General features: G+C 36.9%; 1 protein-coding gene across 4 annotated transcripts in view; it reads right to left on the bottom strand.

The window, feature by feature from the left end:
• SUSD1 (sushi domain containing 1) overlaps positions 1-22,169 on the bottom strand; it is a 32,424-nt gene that overhangs the window by 6,662 nt on the left and 3,593 nt on the right. The window contains exons 3-13 of one of the 4 annotated variants that reach the window (XR_011600076.1): positions 17,911-18,057; positions 16,837-17,016; positions 13,120-13,299; positions 11,774-11,953; positions 7,983-8,074; positions 6,615-6,810; positions 5,492-5,586; positions 3,125-3,311; positions 2,178-2,228; positions 1,430-1,523; positions 138-284 (exon numbers count right to left, since the gene is read on the bottom strand). Coding sequence is in view for 3 of the 4 variants with exons in the window: in XM_070938558.1 (XP_070794659.1) it covers positions 26-284; positions 1,430-1,523; positions 2,178-2,228; positions 3,125-3,311; positions 5,492-5,586; positions 6,615-6,810; positions 7,983-8,074; positions 11,774-11,953; positions 13,120-13,299; positions 16,837-17,016; positions 17,911-18,057 (1,661 nt within the window). In the remaining variant the exon portion in view is untranslated. Of the gene's footprint in view, positions 1-25; positions 285-1,376; positions 1,524-2,177; positions 2,229-3,124; positions 3,312-5,491; positions 5,587-6,614; positions 6,811-7,982; positions 8,075-11,773; positions 11,954-13,119; positions 13,300-16,836; positions 17,017-17,910; positions 18,058-22,169 lie in introns of those variants that run through there. The other 3 variants (XM_070938558.1, XM_070938560.1, XM_070938559.1) reach the window with 3 other exon arrangements.

The following is a 22,169-nucleotide window of genomic DNA, read 5'->3' as shown; positions in this document are numbered from 1 at the left end:
GGAAGAATTTTAACAGTCTTCTTACCCAATTCCACTTGCTGACAGTCCTAAGTACAATACAATATGCCTTTCTTGGTTTCAAGGGAGCATTATAATATCCTCCATAATATAGTCGGTCTCCGAGAACAAAGGTCAACCTGTTTTCAGGAATGCTCTTGGCTGAGAACTCAGCTGTCATGTAGCTATCAGATTCTGAACCTTTGCTGAAGTAGGAGAGGTTGGTCAAGGAATAGCAATTAAAGTTGCAGAGCGGAATCCCAGGAATGACAATCACTTGGTAAGAACTAGAAATAAGAAGATAAAAGCATCAAGTCACACAAAGAACTATTTTTTTACTGCTACTGACTTTTGCGGCCTAGCCTGACTTTCTTCAAGATGCTGCTTTCAGTGTCGTTACTCGGGTGGCCAACATTACATGGTTTTTGTACATATGACCTACCTTATCTGCAGGGGTCGCATTCCAGCCCTGGCCACAAGAGACAATAATAAATCAGAATAGAGCCAGAAGGGACCTTGGAGGTCTTCTAGTCCAACCCCCTGCTCAAGCAGGAGACCTTACACCATTTCAGATAGGTGGCTCTCCAGTCTCTTCTTAAAAACCTCCAGTGATGGAGCACCCACAACTTCTGAAGGGAAGCCGTTCCACTGGTTAATTGTTCTCACTGTTAGGAAGTGTTTCCTCCCTTTCCAAAAGAAACAGCTTCCTTAATGCAAATTAAATGATCGTCAGTACTCCTTATCTTCAAAAACCTCCCAGAACTAATGTTTCTGAATATGGTGAAATGAAAGTTCTTACCTGCCTCTGAACAAAACTTAAGAGTCAACTGAATGAACTAACCAAAATGATCTAGTAAGCACTTTGGGATGTTAAAGTGCAATCCATATGCAAGAGGAACAAATCCATATTTGCCATGTACAGGTAGTCCTCAACTTACGCCCACAATGGAGCTCAAATTTTCCATTGCTAAGCAAGGGAGTTGTTAAGTGAGTTTTGTCTCATTTTGTGACCTTTTTTGCCACAGTTGTTAAGTAGATCACTGAAATGTTAAGTGAATCTAGCTTTCCCCATTTGCTTGTCGGAAGCTGGCTGAGAAGGTTACAAATGGTGATCACGAGACCCTGGGACAGTGCAGCTGTCAAAAATACATCCAGTTGCCAAGCGCCTGAATTTGATCATAGGAATGCTGCAATGGTTGTAAGTGTGAAAACCAGTCATAAGTCACTTTTTTCAGTGCCGGTATAATTTCGAAAGGTCATTAAATGAATGGTTGGAAGTCGAGGACTACTTCTAGTATTGCCTTGAACGACAGTGATATTTGAAAGGAGAGGAAACAAAATAATCAGAGCAAGTAACGTTAAAAAAACATAACAATTACATGGAAGTAAGCGTTCTTGGGTGTCTGAAATATGTAGCGTAAAAGCCAGAGACCTGATAGGACCATTTCTTCCTTCAGCTTTCAGAAAGCTCAATAATGGCATAAAGTCTTGTGTTGACATGAATTCTACTTGTGGCGATGGTGGATCTAAAAAAAGAAAAAGGCGATCCTTATTATTGTAGCATTTTTTTAAAAAACTTATTCATTCAGCATTCATTCATTCTTTCTTTCTAAAATTTTACACTCTTCTTCATTAGGAATCCAAAACAACACGCAAGCAGCAAAATCAAATCGTATCAGAACTGGCAACAATAATACAGAATAAAAATATTGTTAACAGAAAATGCAGCCTGATTTATAAAAGTGAGATTAGTCTACACCAAAAGCTTTTTACAGTCTTTTTTTTTAAAAAAATCACTTGGCTGAAAAGGCCTAGCCTGCCAGCACTGTTGGCAACTACTGTCTATTCTCCCAAAATGCCCATCTCCTCATACAGGCCCCAAACCTCAACCCTTCAACTCTATGTGAAGGGGAAAATGAATTTCTCTTTGATCAGAAGTTTTCTCACTGTTCCAAAGCTTTAAAAAACCCAAACAGATGTAAATTATATTTAACAGCACATTGTCATTGGGAGACAGCAGTCAGTAATCTTTCATATACCTTTCTTAGTTCATAAAATGCTGCCAGTATGCATGTTATCATTATTTGGTCCTTGTCCTACAAATGAACTACTGACCACCATTATTTCTGTTATACATTAATAATTATATCCTTAGTGCATTCTAGAAAGATTCAGTATACCTGATGGATTCAGCAAGATTCCAGATGGCACTTGAGGAGTTTCCCAGTGACCTGGGGGAATATTATTTTAATTTTAAATTGTTTTCAGTACCTGATATATATAGGGATGGGTAAAACTCACTGATTCAAAAATGAAATATTGTGCAGAACTCTGGAATGCTCTGTTCCCCCTCTGGACCAATCTGAACTCCTCTTGAATCACTAGCAGTTTGCCTAAGCTGTAGTCTTCCAGACAATTTCGAATTCAATTTCTATAATTTTGGATGGGAATTCTAGAAGAAGTCCAATAGACCTGGAAAACTCCAGTTTGGGAAAAACTGATATATGGTTTGAAACCGCACAGGTAGTCCTTTACCTATGACTGGTGTCTTAGCAATTGTTCAAAGTTACAACAGATCATCTCAGAACTACTTATGGCCTAGTTTTGGAGTTCCAATGGCTGCTCTCCCCACAGTCATATGATGGTATTTGGGGTTCTTGGCACTCAGCCCACATTTATAGTTGTTTGTAGCATCCCATGGTTCACATTTTTTTTGCTGGAAACCGGCATTTATTTAGTATTTCCTGCAAAAAAAAACCCCACCCATTCAGAACAATGGGTCCTCTTTACAAGGGTGCCCAGGATGTTTTCTGGGTGGGAAACATGCTCATTAATAAGGAGTGAACAGCCACTGAAGAAAGGATGGTTTAGCAATAAACCCACACTTTTATTAACTTTTTAAGATCTGCCATATTGCTTCTTATGTAAAAATATAACTCATGAGGGGAAAAAGTCATGCTTTAGGTCTGATTTGTGCAGAAATATTGAAAATTTGACTGTATATAAAATTATTTAATCAAACATGGAAGCCAGGCTCTCAAGAATGTGAAGTTGCTATAGATTCTCATACTGAAGGAACAACCTTGGGATATGAAAAAACAAGAAAAATTGTAAATCAAGGCACTACCTGCTAATGGGACACTCAAATGGATGAGGACACTATGCTTTAGGTCAGCAGTGGAGATGTTTACAGTGTAATTGCTGCCTAAAGATAAATTGAGGCACAATTCTGGATTCCAAGAATCTGTGGTAAAGTTAAGAATCATTTCATGACTGAATTCCTTCTGATACCAACGTAGACCCACTAGGTGAATCTGTAACAAGAAATGCATAATTAAACATATCTGACACTGTGAATTATGCTGTGCGTATGACACTAATGGACAATCTAAATATACATGTACTGAAAAAAATGTCTAATTTGAGAGAAAAAGGGCATGATGGGCAAGAAGCTTTCTCTAACCTGATGCTTCCTGGTGAATTGGAACTACAATTCCCAGCCAACATGGATCATTCCAAACGATCTGGAAGGTATGGATTGAGGAAAGTTGGGCTAAATGTATACAGTAACGGTGGATTGGGGTGGGGTGGGGTTGAGGATACAGAAAGTGCCAAACCAGATAGCAATAACATTTAGACTTATATGCCACTTCATAGTGCTTTACAGCCCTCTCTAAGCAGTTTAAAGAGTCATCATATTGCCCCAAACAATCTATGTGCCCTCATTTTACCAACCTCGAAAGGATGGAAGGCTGAGTCAACCTTTAGCCGGTCAGGATCAAACTCCTGGCAGTGGGCAGAGTTAGCCTGCAATATTGTGTTCTAACAACTGTGCCACTATGGCTCTTGAAGATAAATAATCCATGCACTGAGTCTTATTTCAAAACACTTGAAAGTGATTTGTTCAGACTTCTGGCAAGGACAGCCCACCAGGCAGAGGAAAAAGTAAAGAAAGAGATTGACTTCACAATCCATGATATGCGTGCATGAGTAAGTTAAAGGCTGCATCTGCAAATCATTCATGAGGTCCAGGAAGTCCACTCCAACCAGGGGTGGGTTCTAAAATTTTTTACTACCATTCTGTGGGCGTGGCTTATTTTGTGGGCGTGGCTTGGTCATGTGACAATTATTTAGGATTTAGCAGAGGTACTGGTCTACCAGGCTTTTAACTGCTTGCAGAACTGTACCGATCTATCCATTTATTTTTGCAGGCACTGGTCTACCCATTTATTTTTGCAGGCACCGGTCTACTCATTTGTTTTCTTTTAACACTGATCAGCTGTAGGGCAGCCCTTTGAAGCCCTGCGGCAAGAGTTTAAACAGTTTTTTTCCCTCTAGCCGATCAGCTGGGACTCAGGAGGCAGCAATAGATTGGGGGTGGGGGCAAATAAAAGGTAAAATAATGTGGGGGGCGGGGGGGGCAGAACCGGTTCGGTGACGTCATATCATCACCACTACCGGCTCGGCGGAACTGGGTGGAACCGGGAGGAACCCACCACTGACTCCAACCCCACTTCACATTTTTGTACATCGAAAGATAGATTGCCTTGTTCTTTAGGTTTATTAAAGCTGGCTGCTTCTATTGGGATATGTAGTTCTGCAACATCTGCAGAACATCTGCTTACAGGCCTATTCAAATCTTGATACAGTTTATCACAATCTACAAAGAGAAGAGGCATAACGTAACAGTTTTTCATAACAGGCACCAGAATTCTTTTAATTCTATGCTACCTGACAAAAATACTTCAGGGAAAATAAATTTAAATAAATCTGTACTATCCCTTTGCAGGTAGTTCTCAATTTATAACTACTGTGTTTTCCCGAAAATAAGACCCTGTCTTATATTTTTTTGAACCCTGAAATAAGCGCTTGGCTTTATTGCCATGCGCTCAAAAGCCGATTGGGTTTATTATCAGGTGATGTCTTATTTTGGGGGAAACAGGGTAGTCACATAACAACTGTTGGAAGTTTGGACATACCTGAAAAAAGGAAATTATGACTTGGTTTCAATGGTCACCCCCACCCCTCATATGACTACGCTTTGGGTAATTGGCATTTACGGACGTTTGCAGCATCCTGGAGTCATGTGACTGCATTTTACAGTATGAGAGTTTTGCCAGATCCAGTTTTTGGTTAAATCACACCATAGTGATGGTTTGCTTAATGACTGTTGTGTTAACTTAACCACCACTGCAAAAAAGATCATAAAATTGGACAATCCAATTTATGACTGTAACAACATACAACTGTAATGGGCAGGCTCCATTGCAATTGTATGTCAAGGACTACCTAGTTCCACTTCGGTTTCTGAAGAGGCAGCTAAAGAGCTACCAAAATTAACAAAGCCTATGAATGTGAAGAGATAATGGGTCAGCCTGTGTGTTTCACACAACAAAGTCACTCTCAAAACTTGACCATCCACAGAAACATGAAAAAAGTATTTCTCAAAGCTCTTCCATTACTTTCCATTCAATTACAACTGTGCCTAACTTACTAGGTAGGTTTCCTCAGACTGCCTTCTTCCTGGGACTCTCTGCCATTTAATACAGGTGTCATTAAATATGGAGATATTGTTGAATACTGTCTTTTCTGGAAAGGAAAAAGGAAGTGGAAGACACTGAATTAAATACTTACAAATCTTATTTTTATTGGAATTATTTATTAATAAAGATATTGAATTTATATATAAATTTTAATTTTAATGTTTTTAATTTTTAAATGTTTTTTTATAATGATTTTTTAAAATGTATTGTGAGCCGCCCTGAGTCTTTGGAGAGGGGCGGCATATAAATTGAATTAATTAAATTAAATTAAATTAAAAGCAAAGACCTGGGGCCAAAACAACTAGTAAATTATAAATACTCTTCTCCTTGTTTTTCATAGGTCTTTTCAGATCAAAACACTGCAGTGCAGAGAATATGTTACTGAAATATAATTCCGAAGATTCTAACCAAGACATTCCCTATTGGCTGCTTATCTTGCCTGATTACTTCTGGATCAAAAGAAACTGCCCTTCCTGTCACTAAATACTACGTACAGCACACACTTATCCTCCAGTCTTATTTGCTCTTTTGTTCTATGGTTTTCTCAGCCTTTCTATGACTTTATATCCTTTTATTACTTCAGCAGGCTATTTTCTAAACTAATATATATTTTGATACAGTATTTGACATGCTTTCCCCCCCCTCTGAATCCTACAGAATATTGTTTTTCCTGATACAAATACTACCTGTTTTTAAAGTAACATTTCTTACACCAACCTCTTCTTGTTCAATTTCCAGTTCTAACTTCATTGAAACATCATTACTTCATTGTTGTTGTGCATAGTGCTTTAATTTCACAATTTTTCAAGATTTCTTCTCAATCCAAGCTGTTTGCTTCTAAACCACTTTGTGTCAGTGTATATATATTTCAGAATCACATTTCCATACAATACAAACATTTTTTTCCCCTGAGAGAAGTATCAACATCAGTGCAATATTGGGGGGGGGGGGACTTCCTTTTCTTTCTCATTATCATAAGATCTGGAAGAGCAGTTTGTGTTCCGCAATAATAATTTAAGGCAAAATTTCTATTTATTATTAATGTTTAATATTTTCTAGAAGTACAGAACCTACCAACCACTGGATGAATTACTGGATGTGCTATTCTGAGCCGTAAACGCAAATTGATGGAGTCTGCGATAATTTCCACAGTGTAATTTGTGTGTTGGCGTAACTGCAAACACACATTTACAGCCATTTCAGTGGCAGGAGGTTTGATCAACATATCTGTCATTTCTTTTGATTCATTTCCTAGCATCAATATAGTAATCTGTAAGCAAAAGGAGAAATAAATTCTAAAACGCAAGACTCCACGGTCTATCTCTAGAATATAATATTTTTAAAATTCCAATTCCAACTCTCCAGAAAATTCTAGAGATTATAGTTCTGCAAGAGCAGCATCACAATACAGGTTCCCAAAGTTATTTGAAGAGAAAAGTTATGGCAATTGATTAAATTGCATGACACTGACTTGGCTCAACTTTTGGTACATACATGGATGAACGCTCACCATCTCTTTCTGTAATCTGCTTAACCCCAGATCTGCTATCTTCCCCTTTCTCAAATTCTCTCAGCCTTGTCAAGCATAGTCACTATTTTCACATCATCTGCCCAAAAGCCCACTATAGATTTGCTTTTTGATCCTACAAGCAACGGTAATTGTGTCAGAAGCTCATACTCCTGCATCACTCCCAGAGCTGCCTTCATGACATTGAACCCTCTCACCACGGAATGGGACAACTCACTGTGGCCAACTCACCACAGCCAACTTTCTGCGGGCCAACTTGCCACGGCCAACTCGCCATGGGACAATTCGATTTAATTATTTAAAATAAAAAAATATTTTAATTTTTGTTATTTACATTTCATTCTGTCTCTCTTTTCGCATCCTTTCTTTAATGATTCTATTCAACCTTTTCTTTGATATTAGTGTAACTCTTGTCCCACAGGGAGTTGTCCTGCAGCAAGTTGTGTGGCAAGTTGGCTGTGGTGAGTTGGCCACAGCAAATTGGCTCACCATGTCCACATTATTATCCTCTGGGAGGGCATGACAATTAAATTGGCCCCCCCCCAAAAATAAAAAAATTAAAGGGTTTTATAGTGTAAATATATATTTTATAATGCTGAAGACAGCAAAAAACTAGAGCAAGATAGTAAATCTACATTAAAAATGGTTTTGTTTTACCAAAGCCTCCCCGTTTAGAAGTACAAATACAATTGTCTCCAGAAAGTTTACAATGAATCCAGAACAATGCTATCCATTACCCAGCTAGAGAAAATTATAGCCATCTAAATAATTTTATTTCAAAAATTTCTTGCCTTTATTACTAGCATTTTAATAAATGTTTATCCACTCATACCTACAGAAGACAGACTGCCTGTACTAAATAACAAAGACAATTTTATCTTTCAAAGGCAGAAGATATCAAATGTCTCACGAACTTGATAAGTTTCATTTACTCCAGCACTTCCATAATGTCTCCTCCATGATACACAAGGATCTTTCCATGTAATATTAACAAAGTCTTGCACTTCTACAAGACAAAACAACAACATATACATTACTTAGCAAAACTTTTAAGAAAAAGTCATTTATCAAACCAATTTATTTTTATCATGTATTGCTAACTAATACATGATAATTGTATTGCAAATTAAAATGGCAAGAATGTAAGAAGAGCAAAGCCTTATCTTGTCCAGTATTCTGTTATTTTTTTTCTTTTTATGACCCTGTAGTCCCTTAATTCGGGGTAGAGTCAGGGCAATTGGAGGAAGCTGAGTATTTACTGGCCAGATGTCCTTCCTGATGCCTACATGGAGTTCACAGATATATTTTTTCTTTGTTCTCTAGCTGAGAAACATCTGCCGCTATCTAGGATTGAACTCTCAACCTTCCAAGTGGGAGGCGAGCGCCTTCACAACTAAGCCACCATGCCGTTCATCCAGTATGTTTTTATTGTTATTATTATTAATTAAACTCTTCCATGAGAGTCAACCAGATGCTTATCAAAAGCTGAAAGGTAGTTCTTGATTTACGACCACAATTGAGCCTAAAATTTCTGTTGCTAGGTGAATTTTGTCACATTTTGCTATCTTTCTTGTCACAATTGTTAAAGGAATCACTACAGTTGTTAAATTAGTAACATAGTTAAATGAATCTGGCTTTCCCATTGACTCTGCTTTGTCAGAAGGTTGCAAAAAGTGATTACATGACCCTGGACACTGCAATCGTCATAAATAGAAATCTTGATCTTTAGTCCCTTTAAATAACATAATATCTTAATTTTTTTCTCTGTCCATTTTCACAAAATTCTTCAAAGCTTTAACAAACTTCTTTTGTAATTCCAATATAGGAAAATTATTCAAGTGATTTTCTCGGTTGTTATTTGTACATGCCTTTTAATTTTTAAAATATCAGCTGATTTCTTTTGTATGTTCAGTGTAATATCTTTTTTCATATCGTTCTTATATCCTTTTATTTTTAAATCCACTTTCACATCAATCTCAATCATGTCAGGTAACACTTTTTCCTCATCTTTAGCATCTTTTAAACACAATCCTTCTATAGAAGCAAAGCCTCTTAAAATTAATTTCTGACTCCATTGTTCAAAAATAACCTTCAATATGTCCAATGTTAAAATATTTTGCTTCATTCCGCATTTGTGAGTTTGAGTATTATTATTCTTTAATTGTAATCTTTAGTTCCGTCTAGTTCCTTATTGTCTATGAGTTTTTAAAGCCTTATCTCATTATGTTTTTTAAAGAATTCAAAACTGTTTTCCTATGGGAAGGATTTTTTATAATTAATTCCAAAATTTTATTTCAAATTTATATTTCCATATTTAGGAATATAAAGTTCAAGTGTATTTTACTGCAAATCAAAAACCAGATTAAACAAAAAAAATCAGCAAAGATGAAGCTATACTGTCAATTAATAGTATTTAAATGCAACATGCATTAAATACATAATTTAAAAGCACATTCTGCTTCAGTTCATAAATAAGTAATTAATTCTTATCTTCCAGATCACTAATCTAATACATGATATCAAACTCCATAATTTCTTTCAGATCAAAAAGAAGCTCCAATAGGCACAGATATATATGGCAAAATACAAGCTTCAGTTTTTCCCACCACAATGAGTGTGAACCAAAAGGTTTCCTCTGTAAATTACTGAAAATGAAGCTCTTGCAAAATATTAGAGCTCCAAAAGAATCATATTCTCTTAACTTTATATTATGTCCCTGGCCCCAGTTTAGTTTCAATCTGCAATACTAGATTTATCATATGCATGCTGTTAATAAAAAATGCCACTGGATGCCAGTACTGTTCTATTAAAATGCAAGACCTCAAAACTGTACCATTAAACACTTAACAATCCTTCTTTTCAAACCAGTCTTATAAAGAGATTAAGAAGAGTGACTGGGTTACAAAATAAAAACATTTAGATGGTTTTAAGGGAAATTTTAATGGAAATGTTATGCTTGGGTCCAAGAAGAGCTATTAACTTTATAATGGAACCAAAAGGTACTATTGAAAAGGAAGAAACTCTACTGAATGAAATTGAAATAGACTTTAAGGGGATTTAAAAACTACACCTTATAAGAAAGGGATGGAAATACTGGATTTACAAATGAAATTGAATTATGAATTAAAAATTCAAAAAGATACATGAATAATAAACCAAATAAATAATAAACCAAAAGAAGGATATGCATTATTTTTTACATTGGACTTTGTGGAATTTCCTGAAGCTGTTTCAGTGGAACTGCAAAAGGATTTTAATAAAGATGACAAGAATTCTGAGAGAAGAGACAAAGATGCTCTAAAGTAGATGTTGAAATTTTATTGGTGAGACTTAAAGATCATTGATGGAAAGAAATAAAAATACAAAAATTGGTTTTATCTGATTGCCATTAAAATAATGGCCTGTTATCTCTGGTGATTTTTAATGAGGGTCTTTTTTGACAGGGATTGGAGGATTAGTTTTGGTAATGTTTAATAGAGTGGAATGGGTTAATTTGTAAAATTATCTTTTACAATATTTAATTGTTAATTGGGATTGGACTTTGAGTTTTATTGGAAGTGATAGGGGGAATTTGCATAAGTGGGGAAATATAAATATTTTAAATTGTTATTTCTGTTAACTTTTAATGGACTTTTCCTGATTACTAAGAATAATTGAAAATTTATAGACGGGTTTATAGAAAATTGGGTCAGGTACGGAATGAAGAAGTGTTTTATATTTTAAGAGACAGTGATAAGATGTTAATTTTGGCTATACTTGCTGGAAATGAAGGGGGAATTTTTTTCTTCCAATTTTTCCTCTCTGTGTATATTTGTGTGTATTTCTGCATTAGCGTTTTGTATTTTCCTTATTTCTTAAATGCAATTTTTAATAAAATTATTGGGTGGAAAACTTGGGATGACAAATGTGTCATAGATAATATACTTCATTTCATTGTAGTTTAACAATGGTCCCCTCTATAGTAGATCACAGTATAAATCAATCTCAGCAGCATAAACTAGTAACAAAAAGTTACTAACCCTGTCCTTAGGACAATTATTTAAAATTTGAGACTCAATGCTATAATTAACTACTAAATAAAAAAATGGTAGACTTTTAAAAAAAATAATTACAACCTTATCTCATAGCTGTTCTTATAATTCAATATATTATATAGCATCAGGCTATGGGAAGGATTGTTTTAAATATTCACTTCTCATTCTACCATGTTTTTCTATAATCTTTTTGTTTTTACATGTATACGTTACTATGTCCTTATGCATCTTAATTTGAGGCTATATAGGCCTGCCTTTCCTAAACTGGCTGATCAAGTCACAACCTTGAGAATGTGCAAAATAAGAGAGAGATATATCCTCAAGTCAAGCTTAATGCTTGACGATTAATATGGATTAATCCATGCATTTTCTTTTCAGGATGTCTTTTCTATTCCACAATCTAGCCTAACCCTCCAAAATCCTGGAATTCTCTGGTGATTTTCCATCAAAGCACTAACTAATCTAACCTATCTTAGCTTCTGAATCTAAAAAGAACAGTCAAGTGCTGCCAGCTTTTGAAACACACACACACAATCTACTCTAAATGAACTCTGGCGAACTAGAAGATCTCTTAGAAAAAATTGAAATTGTAGCTCAGATATTTGGGGAATTCCAACAAATCGTTTCTGTTCTTAGATCAGGAAACACCTGTAATATTGTTCTCCACTTACTTTTGCATCTTAAATCCAATATTTCCCAAGATCCATTTCTGGTGCAAACAGAATGACTTTTTGTCCCTGTGGAATAGAAACCTTTCATGCAGTTGTATTCTACGGTGCTTCCTGGATGAGTAGACCCATTCCATATCATGTTTGAGAAAGACAGTACAGGAGGTTGGCCACAGATGATTTCTAAATGGGATAAGAAGGAATTTTTATTAAGAAATACACTTTGCAATATTGTACTACATCAGGAGGGTTTATTCCTTTATTTTAAATGGATTCTTTTTAAGAGTCCAATGTTTAGACTGTGCTCTATAATTTGTCCCAAACTCCCACTAATTGTGGGTCAACTCCCTTCTAATTCCCAATCAATGGATTATAATCAGCTTTAGACAAGAATAAGCTTCCTGCTTTGGGGATTGGTTTTTAAGGATAAAATGGAAACAATACAATAAGTAAAATGAATAATATCTATGAAAGGTCCACCATTGTCTGTAATTTTACAGCCCAGATCTGATGACCCTAATATTAGCCTCATTTAGACATTCGTTATTTGGAGCCTTCAAAAACACCAAATAAACTCCCCTGCAATCAGTGTCATTTCAGTGGCACTGGCTACAGGTGACAAATACGCATACATTCAACATAAATGTTTGCAGCACTGAAGCCACACTGGGTTTCACGTGAAGTGATGGAGAAAATAGTGTATGAACAGTTGTATATGTGAAGGCTTCCATGCTGCAAACACTTACATTCATTGGGTAGATGTTGCAATAGTTTAATGCTTAACAGTTAAGCAATTATTGTAATGTTGTCAGGAAAATATGGTTGATTGGATAAGGGACATTTGCCTACAACCAAAGATAAAAGTGGAAACTATGAATCAGCCATTAGAATGGAGGGGATGAGAATCATCTACCAAAAATGTACTTTTCATATAACCATTCTGATTCTAAACTAGTTACTGGTCATGTTATCAGGAATGAACAACTTGACAATAATGAGACTTTTTCCTCAGAAAGAAAATGATGCAAAAACAACCTTCTGGTACCATGACAATAGACAGGATGTGGGCAAGATCACGTCACTATCTCGTGGGGAATGAATTTTCAATTTTTTCCTATTGAGGAGGGTATTTTTATATATTCAAAATATTAACCCTATGTTAGGGTAGCTAACATAGCTACTGTATGTAGCTATGTATGATACTGCTGCTGTAGCTTGCAGCATTACTGTTTCAAAATTGGGTCACCAATTTTGGACAGTATGGTAAGAAGGGGCTCAAGAGGCTGCAGAAAAGGAATCGAATATTTACCCATAAAGAATATTTGAATAAAAGTAACAGATAACTTTACCCTTGCATTCAAAAGTAATGTTTCCCCATTTGCGAGATATTTTACATTGTGAAAAATTATGTTCTCCAAAAGACTGAAATCCATCCTTGCATTTATAGTATATGGTGCTCCCTAAAGTTGTGCTGTTATTCCAGATAATGTCTGTATTTGGCAGCCACGGTGGTTTTCCGCAATCTATTTCTAAAGGGACAGGAGATAAAACAAAAATATGAGTATTGAAAATTGAACGCATATCAAATAGTTTAATAAGAATCTACATATTACATTGACTTATGTACTTAAGTACTTCACATAAATAGACCCTTGCCAATGCAATGGAACTGTGAGGCAAAATCGATCCAGTAATGCAGGGACAGTGTCTACCACACATGTTCCTCTATTGGCATATTCTCTGTATAATGTGTTCATGTCAGGTTTAAGCATGATTGTCCATTTCATAGGTACTCCTAGAAGACAGACAGCAATCTCAAGCCAGTTCACCTGGTTAAGAGGGGTATGTGTTCTGTCTGCAACTTGCACAAGGTGATAGCTCAGGCCCAGAATGTTCATCTTCTCAGATGAGAAGATTACAGACATTCTCAATACACATCCACAAGTGAGGCACAGCCTATGAGCACCCTTGTGCACCCACGGCCAGTTTTCAACCCTCTCTCTCTACTGAAGAGAAAAAAAGATAACCGATAAAAGGCCGTGTATTGTGAGTGCGAGGGCGATGTTTCTCCCATGGCCCCCAGCTACTCATGAGAAACGGCAAGACTTCCATCCTGCAGTTTCCTGCAGAGGAGTAGCTGTTTGGAGCTCAGACAGGCGATCTCTCCTGCTCTCCTTTATCTGGAAAGACTTTCACTGACCAGAAATCACTGCTGGCCAGTGTTCACTTCACTGATCTGCTACTTTGGAGGGAACTCGTCTGCCACAGAACCTCACCTAGGAATCTCACTGATTATTTTAAATCTTGAAGCAGGATTAGAGCAGAGAACAAAGTAAGGAGTTGGATATCAGGGCTAGGAAAGAAACATAACTAACACAGCTTTTCTGAAATTTTGATTAAAGTACAGGGAAATAAGCAGATGTCTAAGGCAGAAAATTGTGCTAGAATGTACCTCTTTGTGTGTTGCTTGTTAGCCCTTATTGTCTCTTCTTTTTATTTCTTATAGAAATAAGAAATTTTAGGTAAACTCAGCTTTCTTTTCTATTCCTCCCTTAGGATGTGACCAAGATGATTTATTGTTTTCTTCATTAATATCTTGTGGTCTGAAGTATAGCAATAGCAATAGCACTTAGACTTATATACCGCTCCATAGCGCTTTACAGCACTTTCTAAGCGGTTTACAGAGACAGCATATTGCCTCCAACAATCTGGGTTCTCATTTTACCGACTTCAAAAGGATGGAAGGCTGAGTCAACACTGAACCAGTCAGGATTGAACTCCAGGCTTTGGGCAGAGTCAGTCTGCAATACTGCATTCTAATCACTGTGCCACCAGGGCTCTTCTATAATCTAGAAGCTGTGACTCTTCTAATCTTGTTTCTTTCCCCATTTTTACCTTTTAGTCACCATAGCACATGGCAGAAAAACTGAGAGCCCCAACTGTCACAATTTAGAGGAAATATGACAGGTTAGGCATACAATAAAATAGAAATGGTGGCAGTATGAACTACCAAGTAATTGAAAGTTGAAAACCGGACTAGGGTGTGAAGTCTCAGGAGGTTTCTGAAAGAGGAGATTCAATTCTAAAAACTCAGTTATGCTATTATACCCACTACTTCAATAAAAAATAGTATAGAGTTTCAGAAAGCTGCATGAAATATTCTGAAAGTAGCTTAGCACTAGCCAGATTCAGATACCACATTATGAAATACCTATTATGTTTTAATAGTCCTCTCTCTTCTAATATAGCTACAATTAGGTATTGGGAAAATTCATTTCTTTGGTGATTAACCACAACTTGTGTAAAAATTGGTTCTCAGACTGATAAAGATTCAAATGACTGTTATGTAAACAGTCAGCTGTAACTTCTCAGTTATCAAGAAAAGGAGCTATCGTGCTTTCAGTTCACAATAAGGCTGTGAGAAAGAGATTCAAAAAGTCTTTTTCCTAATATACACTGAAAGAAATTGGTTCCACATTGAAAAATTAGTTCCCTTGTTGGAGTTCTTATATCCCTATTCCTTTCATCTGAATAAATCTTGCTAAAGAGAACTCTGTGAGAATTATGTTTGGGAAAGAATCATTTTCAGTTCAGGCATATTTGTCATATTTGGATCAATAAACTGTTAACTTGTTAAAAAGTTAATGTTGTGAACTATTATCCATCAAAACAAAGGAAGCATCTAAATTGCAACTGAACTGCACATAAAACCATTTTGCACATATTATAAGTTGACAACACCCTGGGTCTCTCACTAAAAACAAATTCCAAAAAGGTCATAGAGTAGTTGTATAAGAACAATAATCAGTATGAGAAGGCATGATTTATGCACATTTATTTGTTTTCTTTATCTGAATTACATTTTTAAAAAATCAAAACGGCTATTTTAATATCCCTTCAAGACCAGGAAAGGGTGTTTTTTTCCTTAAGCTTTTTTGATACAGTTTTAATCCTATTAAGTATTTTATGCAGCTTTTGTGCTTTATAGGTTTAGGATGGGGGGGGGGGTTTATAAACATTTAAATTTTTTTCTTACTTTCTGAAAACCACTGTGAGAATATAATTGAAACACAGTATGAAAACAGTATGTAAACAAGCAAGTTTGGATCAGTATGTCACAGCAAAAGAGTACACAGTGAGAGATTCATTAAAGTTAATTTAAAAATAACACAGTAAAAGTTGTTTTTAAAAATAAATACAAAATATAGAACTGATGCTATCATTAGGCAGAGTGAGCCAGGAGAAGACAAAAAAGGAATGATCATAAAATGCTATCTTTGATCTGCAGAGACAGCACAGATTCAAACCTGCCAATGGGGCAGCCCATTGTCTTCTGTGGGAAAGGTAAAAGTCTCTATTACCACAGAGGGATGCTGTCTAATGGCCAGCATTGAACTCAAAGTCAACTGCCAAAATTATTTGCTTTTCTAGGAGAAATTTTGGAGAAATCTCTCCTTCGCGCTATAGTGTTAGGCTAGCCTAAGCAGCAAACAATCAAACAACAGCGAGTAGCCAAGATTAGCGCAGTATCTTAAAACAGGGATGTCCAAGCTTTGTGGCTTTAAGACTTGTGGACTTCAACTCCCAGAATTCCCCAGCCAGCCATGCTAGCTGGGGAATTCTAGGAGTTGAAGTCCACAAGTCTTAAAGTTACAGAAGTTGGACACCCCTATCTTAAAACATCTATGGGAAAAAGCTGACTTTCTAGTACTGAATGCATATTTTTGTTTAAAATCTCTACTCCTATTATAAATTAAGAATAACATAAGAGGCAGTAGGTATGTTCACTGCTTTAAGTTATATATTAAAAAGGAGGGACATAATTAGGCTGACAAGTATAAAAATCCAATAATAATCGGTAACTTTAAAAAATATCTAGGGGACCTGGGGAGCATTGTATGGTTTTCCTGGTTAGGTACAATACAGAAAATCTTGGAATTATATAAAGTTGGCATTGATTTCTGTGAGTTTTAACTGAACCATTTTTTTTTCAAATGGACTGACATGTGACTACTCTCATTGGAACAATTACATTTACCAATAGATTTTTCAAATGCTCTCTTTACCTTTACACACCATGTCTGCACCTTCCCATTTTCCTTTGGCATTGCAAAACGCAGCTGAGTTTCCACTTTCAAGGACATAATTAGGCTGACAAGTATAAAGAATTTGGTTTCCATAAGTGGTTTTATTCACAGGAGGTGACAGAGTGTTTGGAATATAAGGTGGAGGTCCACAATCCACAACTGCAGTAAAATGAAATGAAAAATAAATTTGAGATGCTTCTCCCCAAATACTTTGACTTCCCTAGATTTATCAACTGGAGAGGGAAATGTTCCTTGAGAGAAAATATAAAACACCAAGTCTCATTTTCCTAAGAAACAAATCCTTGGAATGCCTACGAGTGAACAAAATTGGAAGAATCAGAGAACTTTATCTGCTTAAGAAGAAAAGCAACTTTGAAGGAAATAGCATTCCCTTCCCATTTTTTTAGTTACTACCCATGTGAATAGTTCTCTTCCGTACTGGGTTCAGATCTGTAGCAGACTGAGATTTATTGTGAGAAAAATAGTGCTTTCCTTGGTAATATAAGAAAAATTAAATTAAATGGGTTTTTAAGCTATTATACACCTTCTGCAGTTTTAAACCAATGTATTCTAACTTGATATGCTTAAATAATTGATAATCAGTAAAAGCAAGAAATGTGCTACTGATATATGAGGAATGCAAACCTTAAGAACAGAATGATGAACTGATAAGGGAAAAAGAAATAAGCACATTTAGTGTGGTTTATTCTGACAAATCCAAAGAATAAATAAGTAATAAATTAATTTTAGCAGATCTAAGTATTGTGTCACAAGGATGATCCACGCAATGCCAATACTGTACAATACAAATATATTTTACTGCTTCTGCTAAATATTGCACTATATAAATTTAACTTACACTACATTCACTGTTTAATCTATTAATTATATGAGATTTTAAGAGAATCAGACACAAATGCATTTCTCTCACAAAGTTTAAAATATACTCAATGAAAAAGTCCATCGCCAAAAACTAAAACTAATTGTACCGATTACACTTTAAATTAAATGAAAACAGGAAAAAAAATAATGATTTATTGTTGTGGTACTTACCCATACATTTTGTGCCATCATTGGGAATAAATGTTCCATGTTTATTAGAAGCCTGGAAGCCTACATGGCAAACACAGTAATAGCTTCCGTGTGTGTTATGGCATACAGCATGCTCTCCGCAAATGCCAGAAAGACATTCATTTTTATCTGAAAATATATTTAAAATATATGACAGAGATTAATCAAATTAATAAAGAGCACTAATAGCATTTTAACAGGTTTTCCCAGTTGCAATGTATGGCTGTGAAAGTTGGACCATAAGAAAGGTTGAGCGCCAAAAAATTGAGGCCTTTGAACTATTTATTTATTTATTTATTTATTTTTATTAAATTTGTATACTGCCCTTCTCCTGCCGGACTCAGGGCGGTGCACAGCCAAAAATAAAAAACATTCCAATACAAAATTTAAAATTTTTAAAAGAATTACACAACTTTGGCCCAAAATTTAAAACATCCCAACTAAAACCCATAGATAATTAAAAATCTAACATCTCAAAAGGGGGGGGGGGGGTTACGCCAACCTGCTTGGTGGAAAAGTTTTTAGGGCACGGCGAAAAGCCCTGAGATCTGGTATCATGCGTATCTCCGGGGGCAAATCGTTCCAGAGGGCAGGTGCTGCCATAGAGAAGGCCCTCCCCCTGGGGGTCACCAACCGACACTGCCTGGCTGACAGCACCCTGAGGAGTCCCTCTCTGTGGGAGCGAACTGGCCGGTGGGAGGCTATCAGCGGCAGAAGGCGGTCCCGTAAGTACCCAGGCCCTATGCCATGGAGCGCTTTAAAGGTGGTGACCAACACCTTGAAGCGCACCCAGAAGACCACCGGAAGCCAATGCAGCTCACGCAGGAGAGGCGTCACATGGGAGTGCCCCCTCGCTCCCTAATCCCCCACGCGGCCGCATTCTGCACCAGTTGGAGCCTCTGGGTGCTCCTCAAGGGGAGCCCCATGTAGAGAGCATTGCAGTAGTCCAGGTGGGAGTGACGAGTGCCTGAGTGACTGTGTGTAAGGAGAACTATGGTGCTGGAGAAAACTCCTACGAGTCCCTTGGACTGCAAGGCAATCAAACTGGTCAGTCCTACAGGAGATCAACCCTGACTGCTCTTTAGAAGGCCAGATCCTAAAGATGAAACTCAAATACTTTGGCCACCTAATGAGAAGGAAGGACTCACTGGAGAAGAGCCTAATGCTGGGAAAGATTGAGAGCAAAAGAAGAAGGGATGACAGAGAACGAGGTGGCTGGATGGAGTCACTGAAGCAGTCGGCATGAGCTTAAATGGACTCCAGAGGATGGTAGAGGACAGGAAGGCCTGGAAGAACGTTGTCCATGGGGTCTCAATGGGTCAGATACGACTTCGGGACTAACAACAACAACTAATAGCATTATATAATAAAACAAATAATATTCTTCTACCACTTTAATAATGGATGAAAATATCCTGAATATGTGTCAGTATAATACATACACATCTAACCTGGAGCAAGTAGGCAAGTAGGCAACTTGTTACCATCAACATGAATTAACAAGTAAAAGAAAAATACATTGCGAGTCTGCGAAACTAACCGAAATGGAGAGGATACAATAGATCTGAATTGAAATAGGTCTGATTTTTGAAAGTGGAATTGATAATCACATTCAGGGTAGTGAAAGTTTAAGCTTAATTATGAATGAAAGGGCTAATAGGTATGCTGGAAATTATAAACTAGCATCATCTGAGCTGTTGTAGGGAAGTATCTACAGATTGGTAAATGTTGATAATGGAAGAACCAGATATGAGTTTGGGTGGAAATTGTGCAATATGCTTAACAAATATGATCCAGAGAAAAATTGTTAGGTGAGGCAAATGTATGGAAATATTTGAAGAGCCAAAGATAAGACTGGTGACTGGTGAGCATCTTTAAAAAATATCTGTTTGTTTCAAACACAGCTGCAGGAGAAGCTTCAAAAAAGATAAGATGGCAGAAGATCTGCTGTGATACAAACCACAGACCTTTTGTCCATGTGAACAAAAGTGCAGGGATCACATGATGACCCTCCTACCATCTGCTCCTCCTTGGACATTGGTCACTTGTGTATTAGATAGCTTGCATGATACAAGTAAAATAAATATATCAAAGCCCAAGGTAATTGTGTTTGACAGGGAGAATATCATACCTTGGCTGCAAGGGGATCAAGTTTTCTGCATCTCTTTGCTGCCATCTAGTGGTCACTTGGCTCTTGCAGTTCAGATAAGATACATCTATTCCAGGGGGGGTCAAACTCAAGTCGTCACAGCGACATCACATGACGTATCAGGACTTTTCCCCGCTTCACTAAACTGGCCATGAGCGTGGCCAGCGCGTGACGCATCCAGCCTGCGGGCCGGGAGTTTGACAGCCGTGATCTATTATAATCCCTTCTTGACTAATAAGCTAAATGATATTGGACAACTCACCATCTCTCAATCTAATTTACGGCTAAGACTGGTGAGAATAAATGGGTGTATGAAGATAGCATCAGCACCATCAATAAGCCCCATTCATTGAACTTATATATAGAGAGAGAGATTTTTTGAGACTCCTTAAAACCCTGACCCCAATGCATGAAAAATGGTTCAGAAATTTTGCCACATCAAAAGCCTGACTTATACCCCATTTTTAGATCCATATTGTATCAATCTGTCTATCTTTCTAAGAAGCAGCAGCTATTTCAGGAAGTGATGACATAGTGAAATAAATAACTGAAAACTGCATGCCAAAAATGATTACCATGCAATTTGTTCAGAAAAAAAAATATTAACATTGGACATATGAGAAACTGAGAAGAATAGCATTGTGATTCTCGACAAGGCCTCGACTTACAGCAGTTCATTTAGTGACTGTTCAAAGTTACAATGGCACTGAAAAATGTGGCTTAGGACTGTCTCTATGATCATGTGATCAAAATTCAGTTGCTTGGCAATTGGTTTATGACCGTTGCAGTGTCCCAGGGTCATGTCATCCTCTTTTGCAACCTTCTGACAAACAAAGTGAACGGGGAAGTCAGACTCACTTAACAACCAGGTTACTAACTTATCAGCTGCAGTTATTGACTTAACAACTCGCAAGAAAAATAGGGCAAAACTCAGTTAACAAATGTATCACTTAACAACAGAAATTTTGGGCTCAATTGTGATTGTGGACCACAATTGTGGCCAAAATTTATGTTTCTAAGTGAAACATTTGTTAAGTGAGTTTTGTCCCATTGTACAACTTTTCTTGCCTCGGTTGTTGGCGTGAACCATTGCAATTGTTAACTTAGTAACACTGTTGTTAAGTGAATTTGGCTTCCCCATTGACTTTGTCAGAAGGTCTCAAAAGCTGATCACATGTCCCCAGGACACTGCAACCGTCATAAATACAAACCAGTAGTCAAGAATCAGAATTTTGATTATGTGAACGGCCACTCAATTAACTGTTGTAAGTCAAGGACTACCTGAGCGTAGAGCAGATGCTCTGAAAAAGGAACCATTTTCCCCAAAATAATAGCCCAGGCTAGAAAAACTTTTTAGATCAGAGATGGAAAACAAATTATCCTCACAGTCCCAACTGCCTGCCTAGACAAAGAAAAAAAAAAAACAGTCCTTGTTTTCCCTCAGGAACTTATGGGAGGGGTAGTTAAGGGAAAATGGCTGAAGAGACTTAAAGGATCGATTCCAATGTTTAAACAATGATCACCTTGTATTTCAGGTTGAGCTCATACTTACTATTTTCTGGAAGTCTGCATAACAAAATCAGAACAGGTCGTCCTCGGTTTATGACCACAACTGAACCCAAAATTTCTGTTGCTAAGCGAGGCAGTTATTGTAGTTGTGCCTCATTTTAAGATACTTGTTGCTACAGTATTTAGCAAATCACCACAGTCATTAAATGAATCACATGGGCATTAAGCAAATCAGATTTACCCCACTGACTTTGGTTGCTGGAAGCCAGCTGGGAAGATTTCAAATGGTGATCGTATGAGCCCAGAACAGTGCATAAATACACGCCAATTGCCAAGCACCAAATTTTGATCACATGATCATGGGAATGCTGTGATGGGTTGTGTGAAGACTGATCATAAGTCAGTTTTTTCAGTGCTACTGTAACTTTAAACGATCACTAAACTAATGGTTGTAAGTTGAGAACTACTGGTACATTTAGTTCAAAGTTTAAAGCATACTTTTGATCTATTATCCATATCCTGTCAATTTTCGACCTTCGACAATAGCTTTTGCTATTGCAACCATTATCGCTTCTCAGCTTGC

The sequence above is a fragment of the Pituophis catenifer genome, unplaced genomic scaffold (assembly GCF_029215685.1).
Source record: "Pituophis catenifer annectens isolate HBS135680 unplaced genomic scaffold, rPitCat1.0.hap2 SCAF_2, whole genome shotgun sequence".
In the NCBI taxonomy this organism is placed as follows: Eukaryota; Metazoa; Chordata; class Lepidosauria; order Squamata; family Colubridae; genus Pituophis; species Pituophis catenifer.
The sequence above is the reverse complement of the archived record's forward strand: the minus strand, read 5'-3'. Positions and strand labels throughout refer to the sequence as shown.